General features: G+C 46.4%; 1 protein-coding gene across 21 annotated transcripts; it reads right to left on the bottom strand.

The window, feature by feature from the left end:
- Window positions 1-27829, bottom strand: TPM1 (tropomyosin 1). 21 transcript variants are annotated; one of them, XM_060005847.1, is made up of 10 exons: window positions 27624-27824; window positions 26717-26842; window positions 26401-26526; window positions 14253-14386; window positions 11826-11943; window positions 10535-10605; window positions 9687-9762; window positions 9170-9232; window positions 8813-8882; window positions 1-835 (listed from the first exon to the last, which is right to left on the bottom strand). In XM_060005847.1, exons 1-10 carry the CDS (start codon window positions 27735-27737, stop codon window positions 753-755), a joined length of 981 nt encoding a protein of 326 aa, XP_059861830.1. In that variant the 5' UTR covers window positions 27738-27824; the 3' UTR covers window positions 1-752. The 21 variants fall into 21 exon arrangements, with proteins under 21 accessions (XP_059861830.1, XP_059861826.1, XP_059861825.1 ...); XM_060005841.1 differs by lacking the exons at window positions 1-835; window positions 9687-9762; window positions 26401-26526 and adding exons at window positions 5593-5867; window positions 7302-7380; window positions 10201-10276 and having other exon boundaries at window positions 27624-27820; XM_060005838.1 differs by lacking the exons at window positions 1-835; window positions 9687-9762; window positions 26717-26842 and adding exons at window positions 5593-5867; window positions 7302-7380; window positions 10201-10276 and having other exon boundaries at window positions 27624-27819.

Here is a 27829-nt window from a genome sequence, read left to right on the forward strand (position 1 = left end):
TTTAGAAAATGTCCTACAATGTGCATTTATTCCATATCATTATACAAGGTTTCCATACAGTTATAACTCTTAAGACAATGTTTTTTCTTCACCATTGTACGTGGTGCCTAAATCTTTCACTTGAACATGGTGGAAATCCACATCGCGTGCTATCCCACGAGCTGTAACGAACTGCAAATGTGCCAATTAAAAGAAAACAGAAGCCTTAGAAGAGCACGTTGGCTTACAAACCCTTGGCTTTAGTGAATTCTGCCAGACAGGATCCGTAGTCTCACCTCATCATTAAACCCAAGACAAAATAAATTAGTGTTGGACAGAATTCTAAATTGTACAATATTGAATGAAAGACCACAGTGGGACCTTTTGTTTAAAGTAGCACCAATCCACACCTGATTGTGTTTCCAACATTAATCTTCCTGTTCATGTATCATTGGCACTTTGAGTGAAAATTTTTCTGCTTCAGCAAGGATTCCTGGACTAAGCATACTGTGTTGCTACTCTCTACGAAGTGTGGCAACGTCAACTTGGGAAATGGCACATTTAAATCATTGTCGCCTTGACACGGGCTTGCCTGTGTGTGTGTGTCTTTCCCACCCCTGATCTAGCTGGTACTTTGTGGATGTATCTGTGACAGTGGTAAAAGTAAATAAAAATGCATTTAAGGGGTTTCATGGTAAGCATGGTGTTTAAAAACAAAACAAAACAAAAAACAAAAACAACATGAAAGAATGTGGTCGCAGCTAAGGAGGTTTTCACATGTTGTTTAACTCCAGTAAAGTCTGATCCAGCATCTGGTGCATACTAAGGTTTTCTTCTTTGGCATGAGCCACTTTCTCTGTGGTGGGATTAGAAAATTAAGTCATGAATAGCTGCGCTTTGGACACAGTGGTGGTTTGTACATTTAGGCAGGCAAACATCAATCACAAACACAGGATGAGATGATTAGGGCCAGGCATGCTCGTAAGACATTACTCATTTCCAGACAAGGACCTACGAAGGGGAAGCTGTCTTGGACCCGAAGGAACTACAAGCACAGCAGGTTCTCACAGAGTGGCCAGGTGAACCTCCACCAACAATCCACTGAGGACAAAATGCAGGTGGGGTTGGTGAAGGTTCACTGGTCATGTGCCGTGGGAACAGGGAGAGGTGCTTGCAGCACTGAAGTTAACAGCAGACGTTTCTGAGTTACAGGCAGTTAAGGTCTGAGAGTTGTGTTGTAACACAGTCTCACAGAAAACAAAGATGACGTAAATAGGCTTTCTGACAACTTTTTCAATGATTTATTTCTGTTACTCATTAAAAAAAAATTACCAACACGTTTCATGCACACTCCAGTAGGACATTCTTATTATTATTTTCACAGTGCTCTATTTATTATTAGCATGACATTCTCACCAGAATCCAACAACACTGTTAGATTGAATAAAAAGCATACCTTTCAGACAATCAGGGACTTCTGACATGAACTCCTGTTTTCAAAAGCTATTTTGCCCAAGCATAGGTAATCATATTTCAAACACTATACCAGATACTTAGAAGTTAGAAATATGAATATGTAATAGGAATATATATTATATATATCACATCCTATATATAATATATATATATACTTATACCCATACACACCCCTCTGCTTTGGCTTTCTAACTTAAAGCAAGACTCAGTTCTCTGTAGGAAATAGAAAACATTTTTTTGGTCCTCATTATGTATCAGCTCAAACAAGAGGACCTGCTCTTGCAAAGATGAGTGCTGAATTGATTATAAACATTGATCCATATACACAGATGTAATTTTACCATAAAAGTGGTTTGGGGATTAAAGAGAACTTAATTATTCCAGATATGAGAGGAAAATGCAGGCAAGGCCAGCCTTTCAACTGATTCATGTTCAATTCTGCAGAAAGGAATCGTTTTCAACCCTATTAGGTGAAGGTATGACAGTCTTAGATTTCCTGCCCATGGGCTGCGTTCCTAGAATTCAGCCCAGGTTCTCTCCCACTTAAGTTTAATCCTCATTCAGGGCCAGCTTTAGTTGGTTAGTTAGGCGGCGGTTTTGCTCAAGTTGCTGGTAGAGTTCATCTGTACAGGTCAGCAAGCAGGTTAGCAGAAGAGAAGAGGCAGAAGGAAGAGAGGTTAGCTGGAGTTGGTGAGAGGGAGCTCGCAGACAGAACACAGAGGTACCTCGGGCGCCAGTCACTTGCTGAACAGGTTACCCTTACCCTGTGGTCAGCTGTCCTGTGCCCAGGAAGGGCGGATGGAAAAGGCCTGGCAGACTTAGGGAGAGCCAGGACGCCTCTCTTGGCAGGACAGGAGGGAAAGAGAGCAGCAGGATTCGAGGAGGAGGACAGAGAGAGGGTATGTTCCTCATGCATCTCAGTAAAACCACTGTGTAAACCGGGCTGAATGCAGCTTCTGGAAACAGCCTCAGGAACAGGGGCAGGGCTGGAGGCGAGCCCACTCCTTGCTAGGGTTCAGCTGAGAGCTTCCTGCGAAACCTCAACCTGCCCATTTCTGCTCACCTCTCGCTGGAACCCCTTTCATCTCCACTCCCAGGGCTGGCTTTCCTTTCAGGTAGCACCAAGAGGGGCTACCGCCGCTGCATTAACAGCAGAACTGAGCTCCCTGTCCCTCCCCTAGTTGCTGTGATACAGGGTGCAAATTCTGAACTCTCGTCCAGCCTAGATACAGGGCGTGTTACCCTACTCAAACAGCAAAAGAACAAGCATTTATCTCCACTCAAAACTGACTTAAAATTTAACTGCTGACCTTCTGAAGAGGATGGCATTCTCTGGTGCTAGATGGACGTGTATAAAATGAATAAAATCTCAAACAGCCACATGGAGACCAGTGTGAAAAGCATTTTACACTCGGGCATGTAATCTGCTCACTTGGCAAGGAAGGCAGCCACTAGAGTCAGTCTGTATCTGGGGGTCCAGGGGATGCCCCAACAAGGACAAGAACCTGGCACTTACCATGAAAAGCTGGAGAATACATTATTGCTTCCAATGACGGTGACAACCTAGACCCACAAAACTCTAACTTAATGATCTTGAAAAGCGATAATCCTATGCCCCGGGGAAAAGAAAAAGGTTCCGTCTCTAGCCCCCAGGTCTGTGGGGAAATTGATCCAATTCTTATTTTAATTTTCTCTCATGTATGGTAGGAGATGGGGAATACGTTATATTCGTTGTGCTTTCTAGCTTGGAATATCTGCTGCGTTGTCTTCTTTGTCCATCCAAATTTTCTGAATATTCGAAACCCCAGTCAAATGCCACCTCCTCCAGGGAGCGCCCAGTCAGAATTACTGTCTCTATTCCTTGCTGACTCTAAATGCACACCATCTGTTAGTTCAGACTTGCTTCCCTCATCTATCTTCCCACAAGATAGCCAGCTCACTGAGGGCAAAGAACATTTCTGGTTCATCTCTTTACCACATCCTTCCTACCTTTCATGGTATCTTGCATGTTTGAGGGGTGCAAAATCTATACCCCACTAGCACATTCACACTATCGCGTGGGAGATACCACCAAAGGCAGGTAGGATGTCTTAGTCTGCTGAGCCAATGTACAGCCAAACTGGGATGGAAGAACTCTGGAGAAATCCCAGAGAATCTAGAGGGTCAATGTGAATGCAGCTTAAATGACAGCTGTCCCTACCACATCCTCCTTTGGACCTGCTCCACTTCAGCTGCCATGGAACTGGTGTGCCTGGAACACTTACATGTTTGCAAGTATTCTTCCCTCCTGTTCTACCTCCCCAATGTCTGGGATGTCTAGTGCCAAGCAATGCTTTTGGGGTTTGGTCCAACCAAGGCTCTTGCAGCAGCTGCCTCTACATATGGCCTGACCCTGTGAGCTAGAAGCCTGGGCCCCAACAATTTCTTGATAAAATCAAAAAGCTATTTATCCTCCTGTGCACCCATACCTTCTTGGGCTATTCCAGATTTGCCTTCCAATCCATCAGTTTCCCATTTCCCCTTGTAGAATATACTTATAGGAAGTGTGAAAATCTCCAGAAGGGCTTTCAAAAAACAGATGTGCCTCCAAAATTAACTGAACATCTGCTCAGCAGAACTTTCAGACTTGTCATTTTATCTATGGCAGAAAGCAGGGTTACTCAGAGAAGGGCCCACTTCTATTACTCTGAATTTTAAAAGAACAAGGCAGGAATCATAGTCAAAAGCAGGCCCAAGAAGCCTCAGGAAAAGATAAACAAGAAATTACTGAAGACTTTACACTCTCAAGGGAGAGACACTGTCTAAATTATAAATTTTTAAAAGTCCACTACACCATTATTAAATACACTTACCTCTTAAAAAGAGTGTTTTTACTCTCTTCTGAGGTTTTGTAGAGTGACTGACATTTTCAATTTGTCCAAATTTACTTGAATACAGGGGTATATAAACACTCTTAGGCTAAGAAAAACTATACACAAACAGATGAAGGTCACCCACATTTAAAACACAGGAGAAATATAGCCAGACTGTTGAGGATGGAGAAATATTGGGAATGAAGAAATAAAAGTCCACATCATTTTTAAGTTCTAATTTTGTGATGTGTTATAAAAAAATCACTTAATTGCTGGTTTTGAATTTATAAATATAACTGATAAACTATAACTGAACAATTTCTACTTTTTTTTTTTTTTTTGCGGTACGCGGGCTTCTCACTGTTGTGGCCTCTCCCGTTGTGGAGCACAGGCTCCGGACGCGCAGGCTCAGCAGCCATGGCTCACGGGCCTAGCCACTCCGCGGCATGTGGGATCTTCCCGGACTGGGGCACGAACCCGTGACCCCTGCATCGGCAGGCAGACTCTCAACCACTGCGCCACCAGGGAAGCCCTCTACTATTTTTAAGGGGTAAAAAAAAAAGAACCAACTTTAATGGCTATGCTTTAAAGATGTTCACAAAAAAAAAAAAGAAGTTAATTACTACAAAGATTTACTGTAAGTACAACCCCTCCTAAAGAATACATGATGCACTTAAGAGTACAAAAATAAATCTTGACTTGAACATAATCGTATGTTCCTTAAACCTAAGAATGTCATTTCATGATCAAAATGAAGGTGACTGAGGAATGAATATACTTTTAAAAAGCTTTAACTGTTCTTTGTGCTGTAAAAGGATGATCAACGATAACCTCAACTTACACTGTTTGAATCCACATTCCTTTTCACCTTTTCTGATATGTAAGTTCCTAGCAATGTGGGGTGGCAGCCACACCCTCCCAAGCAGGACTATCTAAACACCAACACAGAGGGCTCACCACATCCCAACTAAACATCTGGCAGAGGAAGGCACTGCTCAAGGCAGATCTTCCGGCTCCAACAAGCAACATCCCCTGTGCAGAGGTTCTCAACCCGTACTACATACCAGAGCCATCTCAATCCCTAAAAAGACACACATGCCCAGGCCTCACTCTAACGCTTGCAAACCAAAACTCTGAGAGGGACCCAGGCATGGGTATTTTTTTAAAAGTTCCGCAAGGAACTACTGTTTTAGAGTCTCTTGGTATTAATGTATGATGTTCAGAATCGGGGGGGGGAAGAAAAAAGAGCAAAGCAGCAGCCAAAAATTAACCCTCATATGTGTGATGAAGATTTGGAGTTTTATTCAGTGTTGAAACTAAAATGTCAATAAATAAGAAGTAAAAAGAATAGCAAACAGAAATAGCTTACACAGTGTTTATTTTACACTGCAATGAGGAGCTTCTGTACAATAGGAAGCACAGTGTGTGCCTGGCCCTAAGGCAGGATGTGGAAAGAAAGAACCAGGGTCAGCTGGAGAACAGACAAACTGCAGAACTCAGAGAGGAGGGACATCCAGCTTGATGAAGGGGTCGTGCGAGAAGTGAAGCAAAGAGACTTATCTGCATGAAGAGAAAAGGTGGGAGAAAAAGGAAAAAAGTGGCACAACGGAAAACAGGGAAGCTAAACTAACAGATGAGAGGAGCATATGAAACACAGGTAAGAAGCAGACATGCAAAACCCGCTGCCAGCCGCCACCTACAGGACAATGTCAATCCTTGCCCACCAGTGTCTGGACCCGAGGCCAGCACAAGCCCCTTCTGGGGGAGTCTCATTGCAAAAGACCCATGAACAGAACTTAAAAACAGATTTTAAGCTAAACCCACCTTTCAGAATATTTAACCATACTTAATGCTAAAAGCTTTTCTCATAGAATCACCACATTTTAGCACTGAGAGACAGATGATCTGATCCATCCCCTCATTTACAAATGAGGGAAGAGAGGATGGAATTCTCTCTAGTTTCCATGGTGACAGTCATGTCTCAAGGGGTAGTGTGGCGATTCTATAATCTATAAGGCAGAAGGCACTTGCCAACACTCTTCAAGCTACCATTTTTCTGCATGGGTAAAGGAATGACAGGTGGGCCAGGAAACTGAAATTTCCAGCTTACGTGGAATTCAGTGCCATCTTATGAGATTAAAAGGAAGCCTCTGTGAAACATTCCAGGTTAGAATTTAGAGGGGCAGATCCAGCTTAACATTCAGGTTTGGTTAGTAATATGTAAGTTAGTCGTGTATGCTCCAGGTTCGCATGAGATTAAGACTACCCTACTCCACTCTTACTGCCCAGCAGTAGTAAAAGCTGGGCCATTAACTCCCAAACTCATATAACACAATCTGTGTTTTATGTCCTATTTCTTTGACACAGGTTGTGGTGTTTGTATGTTAATTCTTTTATATAAACAGAAAATTAAAGGCTTGGCTACCCGGCAGAGGGTTCATTTCTGTCTAGAATCCTTAAAAGGAAAATGTGACTTTTTACAGCAACATTCTTTATGCTGTTCTGGATCAATTTCCCTTCTCTGAGAGCCTCAGTCATCTGACAGTGTTGGGTTCCTTAAATTTATTATTTCTTTTACGAAAAATGTTCACATTGTATTTAACTGAATCTCAGGAAACCGCCTTTTGATATTTCTTGGGAAATTCCTGCACAATTGCGTGGCCTACCAATTCTACTTGAGCCTAGTTTAATTTCCTAAAAGGACAGTGCCCAAGTCACACATATTCCAGTTCACTGCTTCATGGGAACAATCTAGCTGAGACAATGTGAAATAAATGGATTCTGAAAGGAAAATGGTTTTGTATAGACAGACAATCTACTTGGCCTTTATGTTAGTAGAATGTGAAAAAACAATGACTATCCTAGATTATGCAAAGACAGTGAGCATAAAGGTGTAAAGATGGAGATTCTGGAGATACAGAAGGGAGTGGTGGCGAATTTATCATATTAGCATGAGGGCACGGGTGTGAGCAGGCAGGGTGGATGAACATTTACATGGAAGTCATATCGTTGAGAGCGTGGTCCAGCTCCTCGCTGATGGCTTTGTACTTCAGTTTCTGAGCGTACAGCTCGTCTATGACCAGGAAGTGGAAGGCAGAGGTGCAAGGACATGGAGAGTGATCAAGAGATGGAGGGTGAGTGAGGGTGGCATGGACACCATCCCGACACAGCAGCAAGAAAAGGGCAATGCATGAAGGAATTGGTGCCGCAGCAGGTGGCCAATGCAGGAGGCGTGCGTTTTGTTTTTAATAAAATTGAAACAAAAACAAAAACAAAAAGAACAAAACCCATTAGAAAATAAAACAAGAAACTCAATATGAAAATCATAACAAATACGGCAGGTATATCAGTAAACCATGTTAAACCCTGAACGAAACCACACAAGGCTGTCTCCTGGTTGGGAGAGGGGTAACAGAACATCTTTCTTTTATAGAGCTATAATTTCATTACACTGGAGTAGTCAGCCACCTGCCACTATAAACAGTGGAAAAAATATCCAAGGGCATTGTTTTGAAGAAACAATTTGTGACTACAGTCTGTAATCCTTATCTGGCTCCACCCTGAAACCACTGACTTCCGGACCAAACTAGACCACGGGGGTATGGATTTCTGGGCGTCATCCAGACTACTCCTGTGGTCTGCCCACTCAAGCTGCCCTGGCTGGTCCAGGAGGCTTGAAAAGCGAGGAGAGCCACGCTTTTTATGGTGTTGCTGTGCCAAGTCTGCAATTCAGTTCTTCTTCTGATGAAGGTTTCATACTCTGCTGCAATTTGGCAGATTGTTCTGCAACCATTTGTCATTTGCTCTTTTCCACCAGCTTGGTTATCATCTGCACCAACCTCCAGTCCCTTCTCTAGCCACTTCTGCCTTTGATGTATATATTTTATATATTTTTTTCTTTCTTTTTCACAGCCTCAGAGTTCAACATTTAGGATTTCTGAGAGACAGAGAGGGTGTCACTAAAATAAAACCTAAATATCTTAGTGGAGAAGTGCTGAAGTATAATGTCAAAGTGTAGTGCCTTATTACCCTCCATCCCTGTCAGGATACACAGCACATGCCAAGATGATTAGTAACTTAAAAAAAAAAATCCAAACCCTTACACTGAATTCGCACTTGGGGGAAGATAAGTTGTGCCTAAAAACAAATCCATACCATCCTGGCAATAATGAGATACCACTTAAAGACAGAAAAGACACCAGTCATTCTCACCTATGACCACCTCACTCAGTGTGAGAAATAAACCTGCCACACTTCTGAAGAGTGTGCAGTAGAGCCGCTTGGCATCTGCTGTTACAAAAAGAGATGGGCCCCGTCTGGTGGCTAACGGTCATCTGGTGAACAGAGAGTTTAAGAGCCACGGAATGAAAACCCCAAAGGGCAGACAGGAAGAATGTGCAAGAGCAAAGAAGTGTATCAAGGAGGACGCAATGATTGGAAAATGACTTTGCCGGGTCACTACTCAGCCATAAGGATTAAGTTAAAAACAAAACTTAAGATCTTACCTTCTAAGTCATCAATGCTTTTCTCCAATTTAGTTACTGACCTCTCCGCAAACTCGGCCCGAGTCTCAGCCTGCAATAATTCAATTTATTTCAATCAGAATTGGGAAGTTTTAGGCTTCCAGTAGCTACAAATATAGAGAAACTAGAGAATGAAAATCAAGCCTGGCACCCAGGAATGGGGTCTGAGACCACCTGCCAGTCAGTCACCACAGTGAGAGGTGGCGAGCACAGCTCACTCTCCAAGACCACCCCTGAAAATCCCTGGATCATTCTAACTTGAAAATGAAAAAGCCCTGAACAGTGCCGTAAAAACAAACTCAATCCAGCTGGCTTTGTGCACAACACCCTTAATATTACCTCCTTCAGCTTGTCAGAAAGGACCTTGATCTCTTCCTCATATTTGTCTTCCTTCTGCGAGTACTGTAATTAGAAAGAATGTTCCAGATGTCAGGCCATAGTTCACCCTATACTGAGGTCTTCTAATACAACGAAAGTGTCAGCCCAGCCAACAGATGTTGAGGATCTCTTAGGAGGTAATGGAGCCTCTGATATCAAATGGCATACAACAATGCATTCTCTGTTTTCCTGCCTATTGTTTTACATGGGATAAGAACAAGATAACTTATCCATTTGGCACTTGGTTTAAATTAAATTGTTACAGATGACTCACATACTCAAAATAAAATAGATTCTCCATTAAAAAAAAAAGAATCTGTTATTGATAATCATCAGGAAATTGCCTCAAAATGACGCCATTTGCTAAAGTGTCTAATGGATTACTCCTTTCCTTGGCAGGGCCCCAGAAGAGAAAAAGGGGGTGTCTCTAGAGCAGCTCTTAAAGATGCCTTTCCCCCACGCCGTGCTCCTGGCCTACCTTCTCAGCCTGAGCCTCCAGTGACTTCAAGTTGTTCGTCACAGTTTTCAACTCTTCTTCAAGCTCGGCACATTTGCTAACGTTTTCGATCAGAGGTAGAAAGGGTGGGAGACAAGCCAAAGGAAGGAGGAGAGAAAAAGGAGAGGGATGGGAAAAAATGAAAACCGAGTCCTAGAGAACAAAGGGCTGCCTTAAAGTAGCCAAATCATCAAGGTACTAAAACGCTCAATTTTGCCATGGACACTGCTCCCGACACAGCAGAAAGGCAGGGTGACAAAATCCAACAACCTCGAAGTGTGATAATTTGGCTTCTTTTTTGGCTGCACCAAAGAGCATTTATGAAGGAAAAACAAAGGAGTATAAAGGACCCAAAGAAAGCACTTAAAGCAAGGTATAAGATAGCAGAGGGTGTAGTGAAGGTGCAGTCGTTATAAAAATGAACCAGGAGGCATTGGAAGCTGAAAGACGCCTGGGTTGCAGTTAAACCTAAAACCCATCCATGAGCCATCAGTACCTTATCCTCTGCAGCCATTAATGCTTTCAAGGTCTGATCCATTATTCTTAATTGTTCTTCCAGCTGTCGAACTTGGCTGTTAGTGGACACAGGAAATGCACAAGGCCATTCTCAAAATCAGTGTGCAGGTAAGGCATGCAGTGATACACGCATTCATACATAGACACCCCACGCAAGTCCTCCGTGTTCCATACTCGTGGCTCATCCACGTCAAATGAGCACTTAAGGAGCCCGGAGCTGAAACAGGTAAATGTGCAGCTGCCAGAAGGTCATGCTGTTTAGTCACTGCTCCGCAGCACCCCACACACAGCCTCCTGGCGCCGGGCCCGCTTACCCTTCTGAGAGCTCAGCCCGCTCCTCTGCACGCTCCAGGTCACTCTCAATGATGACCAGCTTACGGGCCACCTGCAGCAGAACAAACACAAAACACACACACCATGGGGCTTCCAAGCTCTGAGGAGGGGTGTGGGGTGAGGACTGGATCCATCAGCCCCTAGGAGTCCTTGCCTCCAAACAAGATGATCCTCTTTCCCGTGCACTGGAGAGAAGCGACTCTCCACCAGGCGTGCCCATGGAGAGGAGGCCAGAGGCTTCTGCTCACCAAGACCCAGCGTGGTTAGTTATGGGTGGGCTGGCTCATCTTTAGTCCTACCTAGGTGAGGCCTGTATAGTTACATAGCATCCAGACCAAGTGTGGAAGGAGGGAGAGAGATGAAGTTCACAATCTCCAAACTAGCAGTGTGATGAGACATACGCCTTTTATGCTGAAAAGGCGGGACTGCAAGACAAGACTGAAAATAATCCTGAGAACTCCATCCAGCTAGAGCTCTGTACCTCGACTTCCTCTGTGTGCAGCAGGCTACAAATGCCAACAGAAACAGCAAGAGAGGCTGACATGAGAAGCTGCTGAGGTGACTAATGAGGTCAGTGGAAGAAAGGACCAGAGAGAAGGGATCCTAGGAAGCATTTCAAAATTAGTGGGCATAGTGTAACCTGGAGATGGGAGATGATGATGACGAAGAGTCAGTGCTGTTTCAGGATAGCCATAGTACATTAAGGGAAAAACTAAAACCTTAACACAGTCATGTGGGCTCTGTTATCACACAGGAGGTTGCTTTCATGGGGCATGACCAGGAGGTGATTCACCTGTGAACCTTGAGGAGAGAGGAGGACAGACAGAAAGGCCTCCATGAATCTAGGGAGCAAGTGCATGGTCTGTGTCTCTACACTGAACTGGGCTGTGCCAGGTGAATCACACTAGGGAGAACTGCTTGTGTGGTGACAGCATGAGAGGTCCCTTCCACAAAACACAAGAGGCCCAACTCTCCCTTCTCCTGACCAGAGAACTTTTGTCCTGGTCTTTGTGTGTGTGTGTTTGGGGCGGGGGGTGGGAGGAGGCATGGGGGCACAAAAAAAGCTTTGGTCTTTCCCAGTGCAACTGATCCCCTAGCAGATCAAAATTGAGAACCGTTTTCTGGGGACAAAGGAACTCTGCTTCTCAAAACCACCCATTTCTGCTAAGAAAGCAGATGGTTTCACTGAAGAACGCAAGGCTGTACACTGCTCCCCCGCTCCTGGGCCCCCGCGGCTGGGAGTCCACAAGGCCTTGGGCCCCAGGATCTGACCTCTTCATACTTGCGGTCGGCATCCTCAGCGATGTGCTTGGCCTCTTTCAGCTGGATCTCCTGAATTTCCATTTTCTCCTCGTCCTTTTGAGCTCGGCTTTCAATGACTTTCATGCCTCTGAAAAGGATAACATGCAGGAAGGCCCAAGATTTAGAGGCGACCTCCATGAACTCACCCTGCACCACAGTGGTTTGTGAGGCTCCGTGTAACTGACAGACCGAAACAGAGCACAGAGCTACTTTTATCTTCCGAACCATGAAACAAGACTTTCTAGAGCTGAAGGCAGAAAAGACATACACTTCCCTCTCTCTGTTTATTGCGAATGAAAGGTTACACTTTTGGTACTGTTGACACTGTCCAGGCAGCTAATGTGAAATGAAAGGTACCATGTGAGGATCCTGTTTGAATGTGGGAGGCATGGGAAGGTCAACAAGCTTTACCTGCTATATAAATAATGGGACTTCTGCCCTTTTCTGCTGGGAAGCTTCAGCTTAAAAATGGACCAACGTTAGAACGAAAGCAAACTTATCTTCATGTACTTCCCTCCCACAAAGAAAGTAGCTGTTCTTACCCCTTTAGCCACAAATGTAAGTATTAGATTGAAGCAAATGAAATTTCTGGTATTTGACCACATCGGACCTGCAAAAATGGCAATTTCATGTGGGTTGACCTATATTTTAGAGAAGAAACTGAGTTTTGCCTATAATAAAACTCATAATAGAGGTGTTGAGAGGCAGGACCAACACCATCTTCTATGCTGATGTATACGTTTGGATCCTTCAGCATGGTGGTAAGTTTTAGAAAATGTTAATTGACCTATATTACAGATTTATGCAATAACAAATTATGTTAAAACGGGATTCGTTTACCAAAATCTAACTAGGCAGTAAGATAAATAAGTCACTTTTTTTTTTTTTTAAATGAAGCACTACAGTGTATTTTAGGAGACCTGCATCTTGGCTCGGCCATAAATTCTCTTTGAGAGTTCGGGCAGGCCATACCAGTCTCTGAACCCTAGTCTTCTCATCTGTAAAACCAGGGGACTGGAGTAAATGATCTCTAAATACCTTTTTACTCCAATGTCTAACACTGCCAGACTGCCTTCCTTTCAGGTTCACTAACAAGTGTATTTCAGGAAGAAGCCAGCCACAAAACCATTGGTTATATGTACACTGTAAGAGATGATGAGTCATCTTTAAGAATTCCAAAACTCTTGATTAGAAAAGAATCAATAATCAACAGTGAATAATGAGCTGAAAACTTCAGCTAAAGAGCTTCTTTAATCCTAAAGTCTGAAATCATTCTTTATCCATGGTGGCAGGGGGCAGAAATGCACCTCAAAGACGGAGAAATGGACAAAATGACTGACTGCATGCACCTGCCCAGGTCACAGCGCAGAAACACACTGCCAGTGTCTGAGACATCACAATACTTTGTCATCCCTCGAAGGGCAGAACTCTCTCTAGTCTTGTGGAGTCTTTCTTGGAGTGCTTCCAAGTAATATGAGTAAAATAACTTGAACAGTTGAACATGAGAGAAAATGCCTGGTGGAATACACGATGGCTGATATGGCCCTGGTTTTCCTTTACTACCACAAGGCTGAATCTTGGGGTAATAAGTCAGGTAGAGCCAGGTCATAGTGGGAGCATGCTCAGCAGACATGCAGATCTCACTGTACTTACCTATGCACGTGTGTCTTATCGGCTTTACTAAGTCCAAAACGATTTACTTTTGTGGATCGTATTTCTGTTTTATCTGTGCTTTCTCTTCCTCTCATTTCTTGGGCTCTTTGACAACTGACAGCCCATACTGTATTTACCTCGGCCTAAGCCTCCTTGGTATATTTCATGTTTTTTAACATCTTTATTGGAGTATAATTGCTTTACAATGGTGTGTTACTTTCTGCTTTATAACAAAGTGAATCAGCTATACATACACATGTTCCCGTATCTCTCCCCTCTTGCGTCTCCCTCCCTCCCACCCTCCCTATCCCACCCCTCTAGGTGGTCACAAAGCACCGAGCTGATCTCCCTGTGCTATGCGGCTTCCTTGGTATATTTTTAAATAAAGTCATCTTTTTAAAAAAAATGCATAACTGCTCCATGGTCAGTAGGAATTAAAGAACCAAAACACATCCCTAAAACCTCCCGTTTACACGTCCATCTCCCTCGCTGGGTGGTGAGCTCTAAGAGAGCAGGAATGGCGTCTTTTTCTTATTTGTAACCTTGGGGTTTAAAACAGTGCTTTGCACAAAGGTGTCCCACTAATGTTAAATGAACAAAACCATTAGTTGCACCTGGATCAAGTCAGGAAATAGTGCCACCAAGGTACTGTAAAATTCTTAGAGGCCCAAGATCAGAGAAGCCCTCCCGTTCCACCAGGAGGAAAGGCTGTGCTAACAGGTGGGCTGGACGAGGGGTCCTCACCTCTCACTCTCGTCTGCTGCCTTCTCGGCCTCCTCCAGCTTCTGCAGAGCTGTTGCCAGACGCTCCTGGGCACGATCCAACTCTTCCTCAACCAGCTGGATGCGTCTGTTCAGAGAAGCTACGTCGGCTTCAGCCTGGATAGAGAGAGTGAAAGGCGTTTCAGTGTCGGAGAGAAAGTGAGGGTAGTGCCTTCAGGAGGGGCTGAAACACTGGTTCCAGATGGGAAGCCTGGGCCCTGTGGTGAGCCACCCTAAAGTGCGTTACAAGCCCTGGTCAACTCTGGAGTTGTCGGATACGTTCATCCATTGACATACCCAGTGAATGTCCACCTTGGGGTATAAGCAGATCCACACACATCATCCTCATCGGACAAAGCAACCATCAGCAACACTCTCTCCCTTGGTTCTCTTCCTCCACGGATTTCAACACGCTGGCTTTACCTGCCTGTTAAGGGGGAGCTTCATCACAGCCACCTCACTCGGTGGGGCCTGAGGTGTGGACAGAGGCGATGGGACTTACCCAGGCTCAGTCACACAAGACGAGAGCAGCACAGCGAGGACTCGGACTCGGGAGTCTCAATTCTCCTTTCTGCTGATTGTGTTCTCAAAGGGGCTTTATTAAATATTTTAGGAACTAAAATATTTTTAAATTCAGTGGTTCTAAAATATACACCATACAGAGACACAGCAAAACCTAGCAAGCCCCCTGCCCTTCAGCACCCCTTTAGAATAACTGGTCACACTGGAAGAGGGCCAAGACAAATTTCCCAAGCGTTTGTGACATACGCCTACAGGAATTTCTCACAAGTCAAGGTTGCTACAAAAAGAGCTTCAAACTCCTTAGAAGAAAAGCAGTACAGATACTGTTTTTACTTGGTATCTATCTCTGAAATAAGATGTTTCTTTTTGGGAGATACAATGGTTACCTACAGTTATGAGCATTTGTTACTATAAGCCTCAGCACACTTGCAAGCCTGGACCGGTCCATTACATACACTTGCATTGATGGCTGTTTAAACATTATGCACGTAAGTGAAAGACAGAATTTGTTAATCTGGTACTGTTTCCTCATCCACTCTGAATGTGTGCTTTTCCTGGGGTGATGGGGTTTTTAGGACACTTGGAAGTTTTCTAAAAACTACAACATGCACTTTGGGACTATGCTAGCTCTCTACCTACAGTCCTGTCTTCCTTACTCAACTGTAAGCTTCTTATGTGCAAGGAATCACAATTCACTGCACAGAGTATGGGCTCAGTAAAGGTCTACTGAACAAAATGAGTAAAACCAACCTAATTTAAACAAAAGCAACTTTTTTAGTTTCTGGACCCATGATACACAGTTTGAAATGCACATGTAGTTAGAGTCTACGATTATGGCCTTGAAGTAAAGGAACACGAGAACATTCTGCTCTTTGCTCATCTAGAGTTGTAAAATTTTAAAAGTCAAGTTCTCTCTGGGAAAGAGAGGTGATTAGGGCATCTACAATCATGGTGAAGGACTTTTTATAAAAACATGCAAATACACTTTTATCGCTTCAAAAATTAACTATGGGGCTTCCCTGGTGGCGCAGTGGTTGAGAGTCCACCTGCTGATGCAGGGGACACGGGTTCGTGTCCTGGACCGGGAAGATGCCACATACCGCGGAGCAGCTGGGCCCGTGAGCCACGGCCACTAAGCCTGCGCGTCCAGAGCCTGTGCTCTGCAACAGGAGAGGCCACAACAGTGAGAGGTCCACGTACCCCCCCCCCACACACACACACAAAATTAACTATGTAGTAATAATTGGCTGTTGGAGGCAGGGAGCAGGGGAAAATGTGAAATGAATCTGAGGTCAGTTAACAGTTGCACTGGCCCACAAAGTAGATCACTGCAGGTACACAGCTAGTAATGGGCTCCACCAGGTCTGGCAGGTGAATGTTGGGAGTTTTTTGGAGGAGGGATGAGGGTAATAGGGATAACACATTTCTTAAGTATGGAAACTTTAGAAAGTTTTTAGTCCCATGTAAAAAAACAAAACAAAACGAAACCAGAAGGAGGTATACATTAAGGGTATACTTTGGGATCAGGTCAGATTTCTTTTCTATATTTTCCATTTCTAGTAAAATTCTACTCATTTCATGAATGGGGGAAAACAAGCAAGCAACCCTGAAAGCTGAAAACTAAAATGAAAAGCAAAACAAAAACCACCCTCCAAAACACCACCAACAAAAAAACCTCAGCAGAGTGTCTAGGTCATGTACTCAGAAGTATTTTTCCCCCTTTTCTTAAATATCCTTGTTATAGGTGCTGCAGCCAGAGAAATGTCAACAAGATTTTCAAAACAATTTCTGTAGCCACCACACTCTAAGCTTCCTGTTCTGTTTTCGATCTGGGCCCCAACCTCAAGGACTTTGGACTCACAGAGAGGAGACTGTTTATACTCCGGGGAAAGAACCCTCCAGGTGCCAGGCCAGTCCAGGTCCCTGGCCTCCCACACACCTGGGGCATCAGAGAGTAAGGAGACAGCACCCCATGTTCGTTCCTGCCTCTGCACGAAAGATCTCCCAACCTGAGAGGGACGCCCATCAATCCAAATCTTCCCTCTTCCCTCTTATTGCCTCCACTCTAACCGTTCTTTCCCTTAGCTCTGGATACTGTTTTATAAATGTCATTAACTCCTTTTCCCCAGGAGCATTTTGTAGAACCTACATTAGGGGTTGTGCCCTACGGAAATACCAGTCAATAGGCCTCGTATACGGCACCAGAACAACAACTGGTAATGGAGACCTGTTCTAGGAGCCAGGACAGGGGCAACACAGAGAACAGACCTGTGGGTGGTCCACAAAACGGGGTCTAAGATGTTTAGCTGGAGGGGTCCCTAGGCATTGTCCAGCAGTTCCCACAACTGGCTGGGTGTCCAAATTCACCAGGAGATGCATATTAAAAATACAAATTTCCGGGCTTTCCTGGTGGTTCAGTGGTTAAGAATCTACCTGCCAATGCAGGGGACATGGTTCGAGCCCTGGTCCGGGAAGATCCCACATGCCGCGGAGCAACTAAGCCCGTGCGCCACAACTACTGAGCCCGTGTGCCTAGAGCCCGTGCTCCGCAACAAGAGAAGCCACCACAATGAGAAGCCCATGCACAGCAACGAAGAGCAGCCCCCGCTGGCTGCAACTAGAGAAAGCCTGCGCGCAGCAACAAAGACCCAATGCAGCCAAAAATTTAAAAAAAGAAACAAAAACAAAACAAATTTCTAGGCCCCATCCCTAGAGATTCTGATTCAAGAGGTCAGAAAGGAGGACAGGAATCTGCACTATAAAAAAGCAACCCCCCCCTCTACCCCACCCACCATCCAAAGAAGCTGGAAAATCCTGTGGGAACCACTCATCTAGTTCTTTGTAGAAGAGAAAATAGGAAGAGGGAGGGATCTTTGACATGTTCAGGTCACAGCCATCAGCGGCAGGTAAGACTAGCACCAAAGTCCCCTGGTCCTCAACGTGCTGGCATGCCTGCCTCCCTTCTCAAGGCCTCCTGGAGCCTCATGGAAGCCCTGGAACTGGTGGTTCTCACCTATGGAGTCTTTCTGCTTTCTGACGTCAGAGCAGCAGGTTCTCTACAGCCACCCTGACTCCAACCCCCTACCTGAAAAAAGGCCTTCAGCGAAAGAACCTAACCAGGACTAGAAAAACGGTTACTGTACTGAATATCATCCGCTAAACAAGTCCTCTCAATCCATTTGGAAAAAAGGTGTCGTATAAAATTGAAAACATCATCAAGTAACACCAGGGCGGTACCAGCTCACACAAGGACACAGAGCATTTGTTCTCAACCCCAGAAACCAACGCCTGCTGCCCCAGAGGTTTCAGAGCAGGATGGGCAAAGGTGCTTGTAGGTAACAGCCCAGATCTGAAAGCAGTGTCTGGGGTGTATCGATCTCTATATAAGCTTCCCCCGGGAAAAACCTGGGCTCTCACTGGCTTCTCAGGCCTCACCATACTGGTCTGATCACAACTTAGTTTGGTTCTCTAGAATTCAAGATATACTCAATTCCATAAATTAATTAAGGACACCCTTATTTTCACTTTTTTTTTTGGTGGGGGCGGGGCGTGGATTATGCTCTATGTTCAAAAGGCCCACATCTCTCACCTGCACTAGCTTTTATCCCCGGTATGTATTCTCTGAGTTCTGAGGCTTATTTAGATATTTTCTAAGGTTCTTTCCATCACAGCACCTGGGCAGTTTACTTAAGACTTAACTGGCTGTTGCCTGTCAGTACAAACCCTACAGACACATGACCATCTGTTATTTAAAAAGCAGATATAAATAACAAGGCATTTGGGAAGGGTCAAGACCCCAGACGCAAATTATTTCCAGGCATGGAAGTCACCCACGTGTACTGGGTTAGCTTCTAACGACAGCTCATGTGTTGACACTGCTGGTGAAGTCTTTGGGATGCTAGTTTCTTTCATTTCAAAAGTGCTATTGGGTCCCAACATGTAATGAACTACTCAGAAAAGAGACTGCTATATTAGTAAAGGTTACCAACTGTCTTCCTGCAGATCTGTTGTTAAACAACCACCAGGCGCTCTACACGTGTGTCTTAGAGCTGCATGTGCCCCCCAATCCCTTCCACAAGGTACCAGCTACCTAAGAAACTACAATAGATATCAAGGGCACGCCCACACAATATAGCAAAATGTTACTCCAAGTCTGACTTGAAAGAGAACTTTTACAGGGCCTAGATTTTCATGAAATCCAGGTGTTCTAGCCAATATAACTAAAGGCAATTTAAAAATAGCAATGATTTTTACTTTAAAAACAAGTATTTCTGTGAGGACAATTAAGAAGAAATAATTGTAGGAGAATAATATTATATCCTAAAAATGAATCCTCTGGAATGTATGTTCAAAGTCCTACCTGAACTGGAGTACTGCATGGGATGATCAAAGGTCAGGCCTTTTTATTTCATGCGAACTGTAGATGTACAGAGAAAGTTTCACCCAGTTTACTGTGTAAGACCCAAGTCCCTATAGCCAAGTTAAGCTTCTGCCCTTATATGGTAAGGAAAGGGGAAAAAAACACGGATGACATTAAGGGGCACTCCCATGGATAAGAGTTAAAAACAATCTCTCTATTGCAGCAAAGCCTGTAACTCACGAGGCATTTTTGTGTAATGAGTGAGAAGGGATGTGAACAGGGTATTGTAGTGCCTTCGCCTTGCCTATACATGAAAGCAGAAAGCCAGAGTATATGTACACTCCAGCTACTGCCACCCTGGCGGGGGGGGGGGGGGGGGGGGGGGATGGGGACACAAAATGCACTTTTAGATTCCTGTTTTCAGAAATATTTACCAACTCTAAGGAGGGGAGGGGCTGGGAATTTTTGTAAATTGGTTTTTCCTGTGATTTAATGAAGTTACCAATTAAGAACCTACAGGCTGCAACTGTTAAGTGCCCTTGTTTGCTGAGTACCATCCAGAAAGAAGGAAAGCAGACTGCCTTCTTCCTGCTCCCTCTTTGATAAGGACAAAAGACAAACAAAACCCTAGTGGGTCACAAGACCTGGAGTCAACCATTACACCAAGCAAAGTAGCCTCATTCCAAAATTTTGAAGGGCCCACACACCTTGGAAAAACAAACCAGTATAAAAAAAAGGGATGGTTGCTTTTTCCAAAGTTAAGTGCTGGTTGTAATAGGGCCAATTAACTACAGCCTGTCTGAATCTTTGAGAATGTGAATTAGGGCCAACTCTCCAAATATTTTTTGCAGTGGCTCATGACTTTGTCACTAAATTTTTATCCTTGCTGCCAAGAGAAACTGTGACTGCTAGCTTAACTCACAGCTATGCCTGACAACTACCAAGAAACCACCTTCAATTAGCTACCTTTAAGTTCCAGTTTCATAAGTTAGGAACACCTCTCAATCTGAAATTCTTTCTTCAGTGGTCTGACTCAGTCCTCAAGTTGCCGTCATAAAAAGTTCTGTGCCCATCCAATCATCCGGATGGACTATTTTCAAAAATCACTTAAAAATTTTTGAAGCTAAACCACTTTTAATATAAAGCTTTGAAAAGAACGAAAGCATTATCTTTACCCAACTGGCCCAAGAAGAGTACTGTCATAAAAACTAAGCCCAAAAGAGAAGGTGAGCAAAATAGTAACAATGTGCCCTTCATAAAATTTATCTTCTGTGTCTAATATCGATCACCAGGCCAACAGTCCATAAGAGGCTTTCCTGTACAGGACCACATATTCCCTTTCTTAGCAGGGGGAGGGGAGTTCTACTGACTTCCACCACTAATACTACTTCGACCCACCAAACATTCCTTCCAGCCTGCCTGTGTCCTCTCTCCGTTCAAGTTGAAAAAAGAAAAAAAAAATTGATTAGAAGCATTGAAGTGGAGTGTTTTAAGATGTAGTGAAATGAGCAGCCCATCTTTAAGACCCTTTGATAGCTGGTGAACTGAAAGCAAAGGAGCAATGAGCGATGCCGAGTGTGGAGCAGTTCTAATACCAGCTGATGCAAGGCACTTACTCTAGTGTGCTGAGCACCATTGCAACTTCCTTACACACACTTTTCATCCTCACAACAGGCAGGTACTACCATTACCCACATTTTACGGTCGAGGGACTGAGAAGTTAAATGATTCAAAACCTAGCGGCCTGGGCCCAGAGTTCTTGTTCTTATCCATCGTGTTCTATTGGTTCTAATGGTTCAAGGACAACTGCGAGCCAGAGAGGGAGTCGGAATTCATTCATTGCCTGGCCAAATTGAGAGACATCCATGGGACCGCTGCTGTCTTGTCCTCTACAGAAAATGATCTTTTGCCTATTGATTTCCTGGTTCCTGCCTATTTTATCTGAAACTTCATCTAGTTAGGCCTTCCTTTCAAGAGGACCCATTTGCTTCTAAGTATTTTATGCAAAACAGGTCTCATAGCTTCTGCAGCCAGCCATAATGCCATTACATACACCTCTCAACTCAGAATACGCCTCTATTAAGCACAGAAGGACCCCACATGAGCGCTTGTCATAAAATTCCCAAGGTGTTTGAGTATCCTGATTTAACACACACACACACACACACTCAAAAATCAACAAACAGCAAATGCCTTAACTACCTCTGAAATCCTGTTCCGGTGTGCTGGATGCATTTGCCTTAGTGGAAAGGAAGGAAGCCAGGTATTACACTCAACGTGGGGGAGGGGAAGCCGGCGGGAGAAAACACCCAATAATCGTAGCTATTTGGCCAACTTTTTCGAGACTCGGTAACAAAGGAACATCTACCTGTACAGGAGAACTTGGGAGGAGAGATGGTTAAGAAAGGGAAGGGCAAAGGGCCGCATACTAAGTCAGAACACGCGCTGTCAGTCTCTCAACCACCCCCAGAGAAACAGGCTTTCAAGAAACCAAGGCTAAACAGGGATGGGGGAGTTTAGCATCCCCGGGCCCCAAAGCCAGACAATGCCTCAGACGTGACCTGTTAGCGCCCTTCCCAAAAGAACGGATTTCCAAAAGAAGGGACCTCTTCCGTCTCCACTCTCCGAGTAAATAATACCAGCAGCGCAAAGGGCACATGCCGGGGGACCCGAGACGCCGGGCCGAACGCGAACACCCCAGACATAGAGTTCCTTCTGGGAAAGAGCTGCTTCCAGAACCTTCTCAACACCACTAACTCTCCCTCGGTTCTTTAGACCAACGAGATGAAAAGGGCTGAAGTGAACGGGCAGCGCCCCTCCCCAGAGCCCGACACCTGCGGGCCCAGGTGCGCCCCGAGGCGGGGGGAGGGGTGGCGGGGGAAGGTGGGCTCCGGGGGGCCCTGCAGGGCTAGGTGGGGCCGACTGGGGAGAAGGCGCCTCCGGGGATGGGTGATGGGTGGGTCCCTTACGGTCTCCCTCAGCTTCCTCTCGTAGTCCAGCTCGCGCTGCAGGCTGCCCGCGCGCTCCTCCGCGGCGTCCGCCTGCTCCTGCAGGCTCCGAATCTTCCTCCGCACCGCCTCCAGCGAACTGCTCCCCGCCATTGCGCCGGGCGGCGGCGGGCCGGCAGGCTGGCGGACTGCCCCGGGAGAGGCCGGCTGCTGCGCTCCTGCCGCCGCTGCTGCTGCCGCACTCCGACAGCCCGGCCACCCCGCCCAGGCCGCGGCGCGCCACAGCAGCGCCCCCTGCGGCCCAGGCACAGCCCGGAAGTCGCGACCTCCTAGGCTGCGCAGGCGAACCGCAGGCGGGTGCGCGAGAGCCGGGGGCGGGCCCAGAGGGCGGGGCGGGGCGCGCGCCGCGGACCCCGGGAATTCTCCAACCGCGGGAGGCACCGCGCATGCTCGCGGCCGCGGGGCTGACAGGCGCTGCGCGCAGGCTGCCGGGGCACCTGGTGAGCGGGATGGTGGCCAACGCGCCCAGGGTGTTACTTCGACTCCCAGCGCCCCTCCCCTGCGCCGTGGGGAACCCGAGTAACGGATTTGGCTGCAAAGGGCGACGGTGCCGCCTGTTGGCGGCGGGAGCGCTCCGCTCGGGACTGCCAGTTTCCCATGCCCAGGAAGGAGAGAAGCCGAGCGAGGGGTTTGGGGCTTGAATGTACCCCCAAAGGGATTGTTCCTCGATGTAACGAACCCCAGAACACAAGATCCTAACCACAACTCTCCTTCCCTCCAAACTCATGAAGGGAAAACCACTAACGTATTGCATAGAGGTTAAACCTCCTAAATGCTGTCTCCCTAGGTTAGAATCTGGCTTTTGGTTCTCTCCTGGTTGTGTGACGGAAAACAACTTGACTTTATCTGTAAAAGCACGGTTAATAGTAGTACGTTTCTCATAGGATTGCTGTGAGGATTATGAAATGACAGAAAGCACTAAGCACAATACCTTGTACGTAGTTAAAATGATAGCTTTAGTTAATAAATACACAGGCACTGTCTGAAGAGTCAGGCTACGGCCTATAACCAGCTCTGGGACCTCAAGCCCGCCAGCCTATCTGGGACTTACTTTCCTTTCCACAAAAACAATCATCTCAAGGGTCCCTTCTAGTTACAACCTTCTCTGGTTTTAGATCAGCCTCTGAGATCTTCTGGAATCTGACCAATTCTGGGCCGGACTGAGATGTCTTAAAAGGCACACCAAGGAAGGCTACAGAACCCTATGAGAGGGTCTGGCTACAGCTGGATGAAAACCAAAGCGGACACAATCTTTGGGAACCACCCTCTGCCAATTCTCCCCTTCGGCTACGTTTTTAAATGTCTTCTAAGTCTCACAGCTTTCTTTCCTCACCTTTCCCACAGAAGGCCCTTCAAGTCAGTTCCTATGTGTTTAAGTGTGGGAATAATGAAGAAAAAGAAAACACACTTGACAACCCCCTCCTACGCCAAAGCCCTAATGAGGAAGCGCCTTGCTTTTCTGACTCATTTGCTATGGACTTTCTCACAGCCTCCCTCTGCTGAGACTCTCACAAAGCCCAGCATGGGCCCTCACATCCTGTAGGTGGAGCCTCTAGCTTTGTTTCCACACAGTTCATCTAGTCAGGAGGGAGGTCACAACTGCTTCCCTAAGAGTACAGACTGGGGGCCTCCAACTTTGAGGGTGGGAGAAGGGGGCATCTGGGAGCCTCCAGGAGAAGCAGAAACTGCTGGACAGGTGCAAATGCTCTAAGCAGCCAACTAGTGACTTAATGTCCTGCTTTTCAAACATCTGGGAAAGTCAGTTTCAGGTGAGTTCATTTTCACACTGATGTCATTATACAAGAGTTTAGGACAGTTGTTCTCAGCCTTGGCTGCACATTGGAATCACCTGGGTATTTAACAAATACTAATGCCTGCATTCCACTCCCAGAGATTCTAATTGGCCTGGGGTACAGCCTGGATTTTAAGTTTTAAAACCATCCTAGGTGATTGTTTAGGTAAGGTTGAGAATCACTGATTTAGAAAGCAAAGACCTACAGGGAATAAAGACTTACATACTGCAGATGTCAGAGACATCACAGTTATTGGGGAAGGGGTTGGGCCAGAGAGAAAATGGAGCGCTTGATCCCCTTCAGCCTCACTTATGTGGAGGGAAGACAAAAAATTCAAAACAAAACCATCAGAGATCCGACCTTGCAAGTTACAACCTTTCAAGCTAGGAAGAGCCCATTTCTGGAATAGGATCTGTAAAGTGTGTTGGTAAATTAATAGAAAAATGTTTTTAGTAGTAGAAAAATGTGAAAATGTTTTACATTGGTGAGTAATAGTGCAATGTCCTAATACAATTCTACCTCAGGAAGTTGACCTCTCTCCTACCTTTCTCTAGTGACATCTGTCTCTTCCTCCTCAAGTCTTCACTATTTTTACTAGCTAGGAATCACTCTAAATATAGCATTTCTTCACAAATGTCTTGCACATCCCTACAGATTCCAAACAACCTAAAATGTCTTAAAGGGGAAGATGATCAATATACTACCAAAAAAAAAAAGTGTACCATATTAGGGATAATTTTCCAGTGGAAAGAAAAGAACACAGCTTCAAAAACCTCCCTCTCCTCCTGGCTCCGTCCTCCCCCACCGAGCTGGCTTTAAATATCCTCTTTGCCACTTCTGCCTCACCTCATTCCAATGCACCATTAAACAAGACTTTTCAATAAAGACATGATAGAACCACATAGTTACAATAATTATGATTTTTTTCCCCTTAAGATCGTAGTAGATTTTTCTCCTTCTCTTGCTTTCAGTCTTACTGGGCTATTTTCAAATTCTCTGCATTCTTTTCCTTATAAGGAATATCTCTCCTTGATCTATCAGCGGCTCTTTTGAAAAAGCTAAATAAACGTCCTGCTGGAGAATTTCGGGGAGACAGACATCCTCCATTTAACCATATACGGAGCAGACATCTGATCTACATTACACAAAACTGGCGCAGAGTTATATGCGTTTTTTTGGCTCTTTTTCTAAAGCCAGGTAGTTTGTAACTTAAATATTTTACCTAAATCAGTGTTTCCCTGAACCCCCTTTCCAGGGACCTTGCTTTTCACTGAAACTTTCTTTTTGTCAGATTCTAAATGTCCTGTGTCTGGATCCCTCATTTACAAAGCACACTCGGAGATTACATTTCGTGCCTTTCATGTCACAGAAAGCCTTACTGATTTCAAGACCCAGATCCTCCAGCAATTTACACTTTACTCTCATACAAAAAATTCTGCTGCTGCACTTGGTAGTTCAACTTTCTGGGCATAGGTTTCCCTGGTGCTCATACATTCTTGAAATAGTTACCAACTTCCCAACGAATTCTTTCCTAATTGGGCCTCTAGGCTTAATTAGCTTCTAGAATGGTGTGAAAAGAAGTCGGTCCTCTGGAAATCTAATGCTTGTCTTGACTCATGCAGCAGAAGAGGCAAGCTCTTTGGCTAAAAGGATTCCAGAGGGCAGTGGACAAAATGCTGGCAGAGCTTTTGTGGTGCGTGCATCATCCTTGAAACTATGTGGTGGTTGTCAGCGGCTGACAGGTTGGGGTGGGGTGAGCAGGAGAGTCGGGGGCAGCTAGCTCACTATACCATATAAAGCACTGAGCTATATATAACTCCCAGCTTACTTTCTGGATCTGGTGCCCTCAGACTGCAGACCCAAGCAAATATCGTCTTCCCAGGCAGATCTTAAGGGCTGGATTAAGCTTCCCTAGTGAGTAAGGAGGCCTCAAGTGTTTCTGTGGCCCACCATCAAGCTTAGCCTTCTAAGTAGCACCATGCCATTTTTTCAGTGCCATCTCTAGTCTGTGTCCTGACTAGACCCACCACCGAAAACCAGGCCTTGCCACCCACCAGAGATGGCAAAAGGAAAGACAGTGGAGAAAACTAGGCATTCTGTTTGCACAAACCTCGGTGATGACACCTCGGAGGTTTTCTGCCACCATGGAGCAGGGTTCACCTCCAGAGTCCAATTTCAGTTACTGTATTCTTCCAGCTTCTCACCCACCCCCCTCCACCCCCAGGGGTGGGGGAAAGAAGGAGAAAAAGAAAGAGGAATGGATGAAATAAAAATGAATGTGTGCAGTAGCAGTCGGAGGCAGCATCCAGTGCTCTGGGCCACGGCAGGCTGTGTGCGGGTTTCCAGCAAGAGGAGGTGACCCTCCTCCATTGCTCTCTGGCCCCTGTGGTGACCCCAGAGCGGCCACCAGGGCAGGAGGTGAGGGAGGCAGTGTGTGCGTGCACTTACGTCGGTGGCCTTTTTCTCCGCCAGCTCCAGCTTCTCCTGGGCATCTTTGAGAGCCTCGGAGTATTTGTCCAGTTCATCTTCGGTGCCCTTGAGTTTCTTTTGCAGCGACACCAGCTCATCTTCCAGCTGGGAGTTGGCCGTGGGGGACGGGGACGGGAGGGGGGGTGCAGCAGGCAGCGTGATCCCGCAGGGGAGGGGTGTGGGTGCACAGAGCCAGAAGGACAGGGACAGCGGGAGAGAGAAAGGGAAAGACAGGGAGGGAGAGAGAGAGAGACAGAGTTAGCCATTCGTGCGCCGCGCCGCGCGCCCAGGGTACCTTGGCGGCGGCCTCATCGGCGGCCAGGAGGCTGTCCTCTGCCTTGTGCAGCTCCTCCAGCACCCGGTCCCGCTCGTCCTCCGACGCCCGCAGCAGCTTCTCCTTGGCCGCTATGTCCTCCTCGAGCTGGGGGGCGGCGGCGGGCGGGCGCGGCCGGCCGGCACGGACCGGGTGTTACACACACACACACACACACACACACACACACACACACACACAAAACACGGGCACCGAGTTGGCTGGGGCCCTTCGGGTGTGAGGCGCCGCCGAGTTGGGGTTCAAGGGTCCCTAGGTAACCCTCCTCTCGCGCGGAGCCCACTCCGCACCCCACCCCAGCCCCCGGGGCGAGACTCCTGCGGAGGTCTCAGCGGGCTCAAGCCCACAACTTGGGGGTGCAGAAAAACACCCCCGTCTCCCCGGCCCGCCGTACTCTCTAGTCTGTCCATCTTTGTTTTTAGGAATAAACTGTGTGACTGTCCCTCCCCCCTCCCTCGCGTCCCCCCTTCCCAGTTGAATGTTTTATACTCCCCAGTCAAAAAGTCCAGAAGAACTTCTAACACTTTCTGGACTTGATTCCCTTCAACCCTCCTCCTCTCCCCTGCCCCCGAATCCAAAACTGATTTCTCATCCTGAGAATCAAGTGCCTCTAGGACTTGAAGGGACTTCGCGGGCTCTGGGAACCAGGAAAGGGAAATAAGCGTCCCCAGATGAGAGAAAAAGTTAGAATAAGCCAGAGTCTCGTTCTTCCCTTCCCCCTTCTCAGACGCCCTGGAGTGGGGTGGCTCCCCGAGTCCTCGGAGTGAGGGGCCGGGAAGGGGTGCGAGGCCCGGGTCCCGGGGCTCGGGGGCCCCCGGCGGGCAGAGCGCGGGCGACCGGCCGGCGCAGGGCCGGAAAAGCGCAGGCAGACCTGCTTGCTCCTGTCCTCCGCCGCCTTCTTATCGGCCTCCGCCTGCTCCGCTCGATCCAAGGCGTTCTCCTTGTCGAGCTTGAGCATCTGCATCTTCTTCTTGATGGCGTCCATGGTGGCGGCGGCGAGCGGCCCTGGGGCTGCGGCGGCGGGAGCGGGGAGGCAAGAGCGCGGTGGGGAGGCAAGAGCGCGGTGGGGAGGCCGAT

Source organism: Delphinus delphis, chromosome 2, assembly GCF_949987515.2.
Source record: "Delphinus delphis chromosome 2, mDelDel1.2, whole genome shotgun sequence".
Classification (NCBI taxonomy): Eukaryota; Metazoa; Chordata; class Mammalia; order Artiodactyla; family Delphinidae; genus Delphinus; species Delphinus delphis.

Excerpts from the sequence above, each read along its gene's own strand:
- TPM1 (XM_060005847.1), bottom strand. The coding sequence starts at position 27,737 with ATGGACGCCATCAAGAAGAAGATGCAGATGCTCAAGCTCGACAAGGAG. Across the intron at positions 14,387-26,400 it reads CGGAGAAAAAGGCCACCGAC|GCTGAAGCCGACGTAGCTTC; the intron begins GTAAGTGCACGC and ends CTCTCTATCCAG. Across the intron at positions 9,763-10,534 it reads CGGGCTGAGCTCTCAGAAGG|CAAATGTGCCGAGCTTGAAG; the intron begins GTAAGCGGGCCC and ends CGAAAACGTTAG.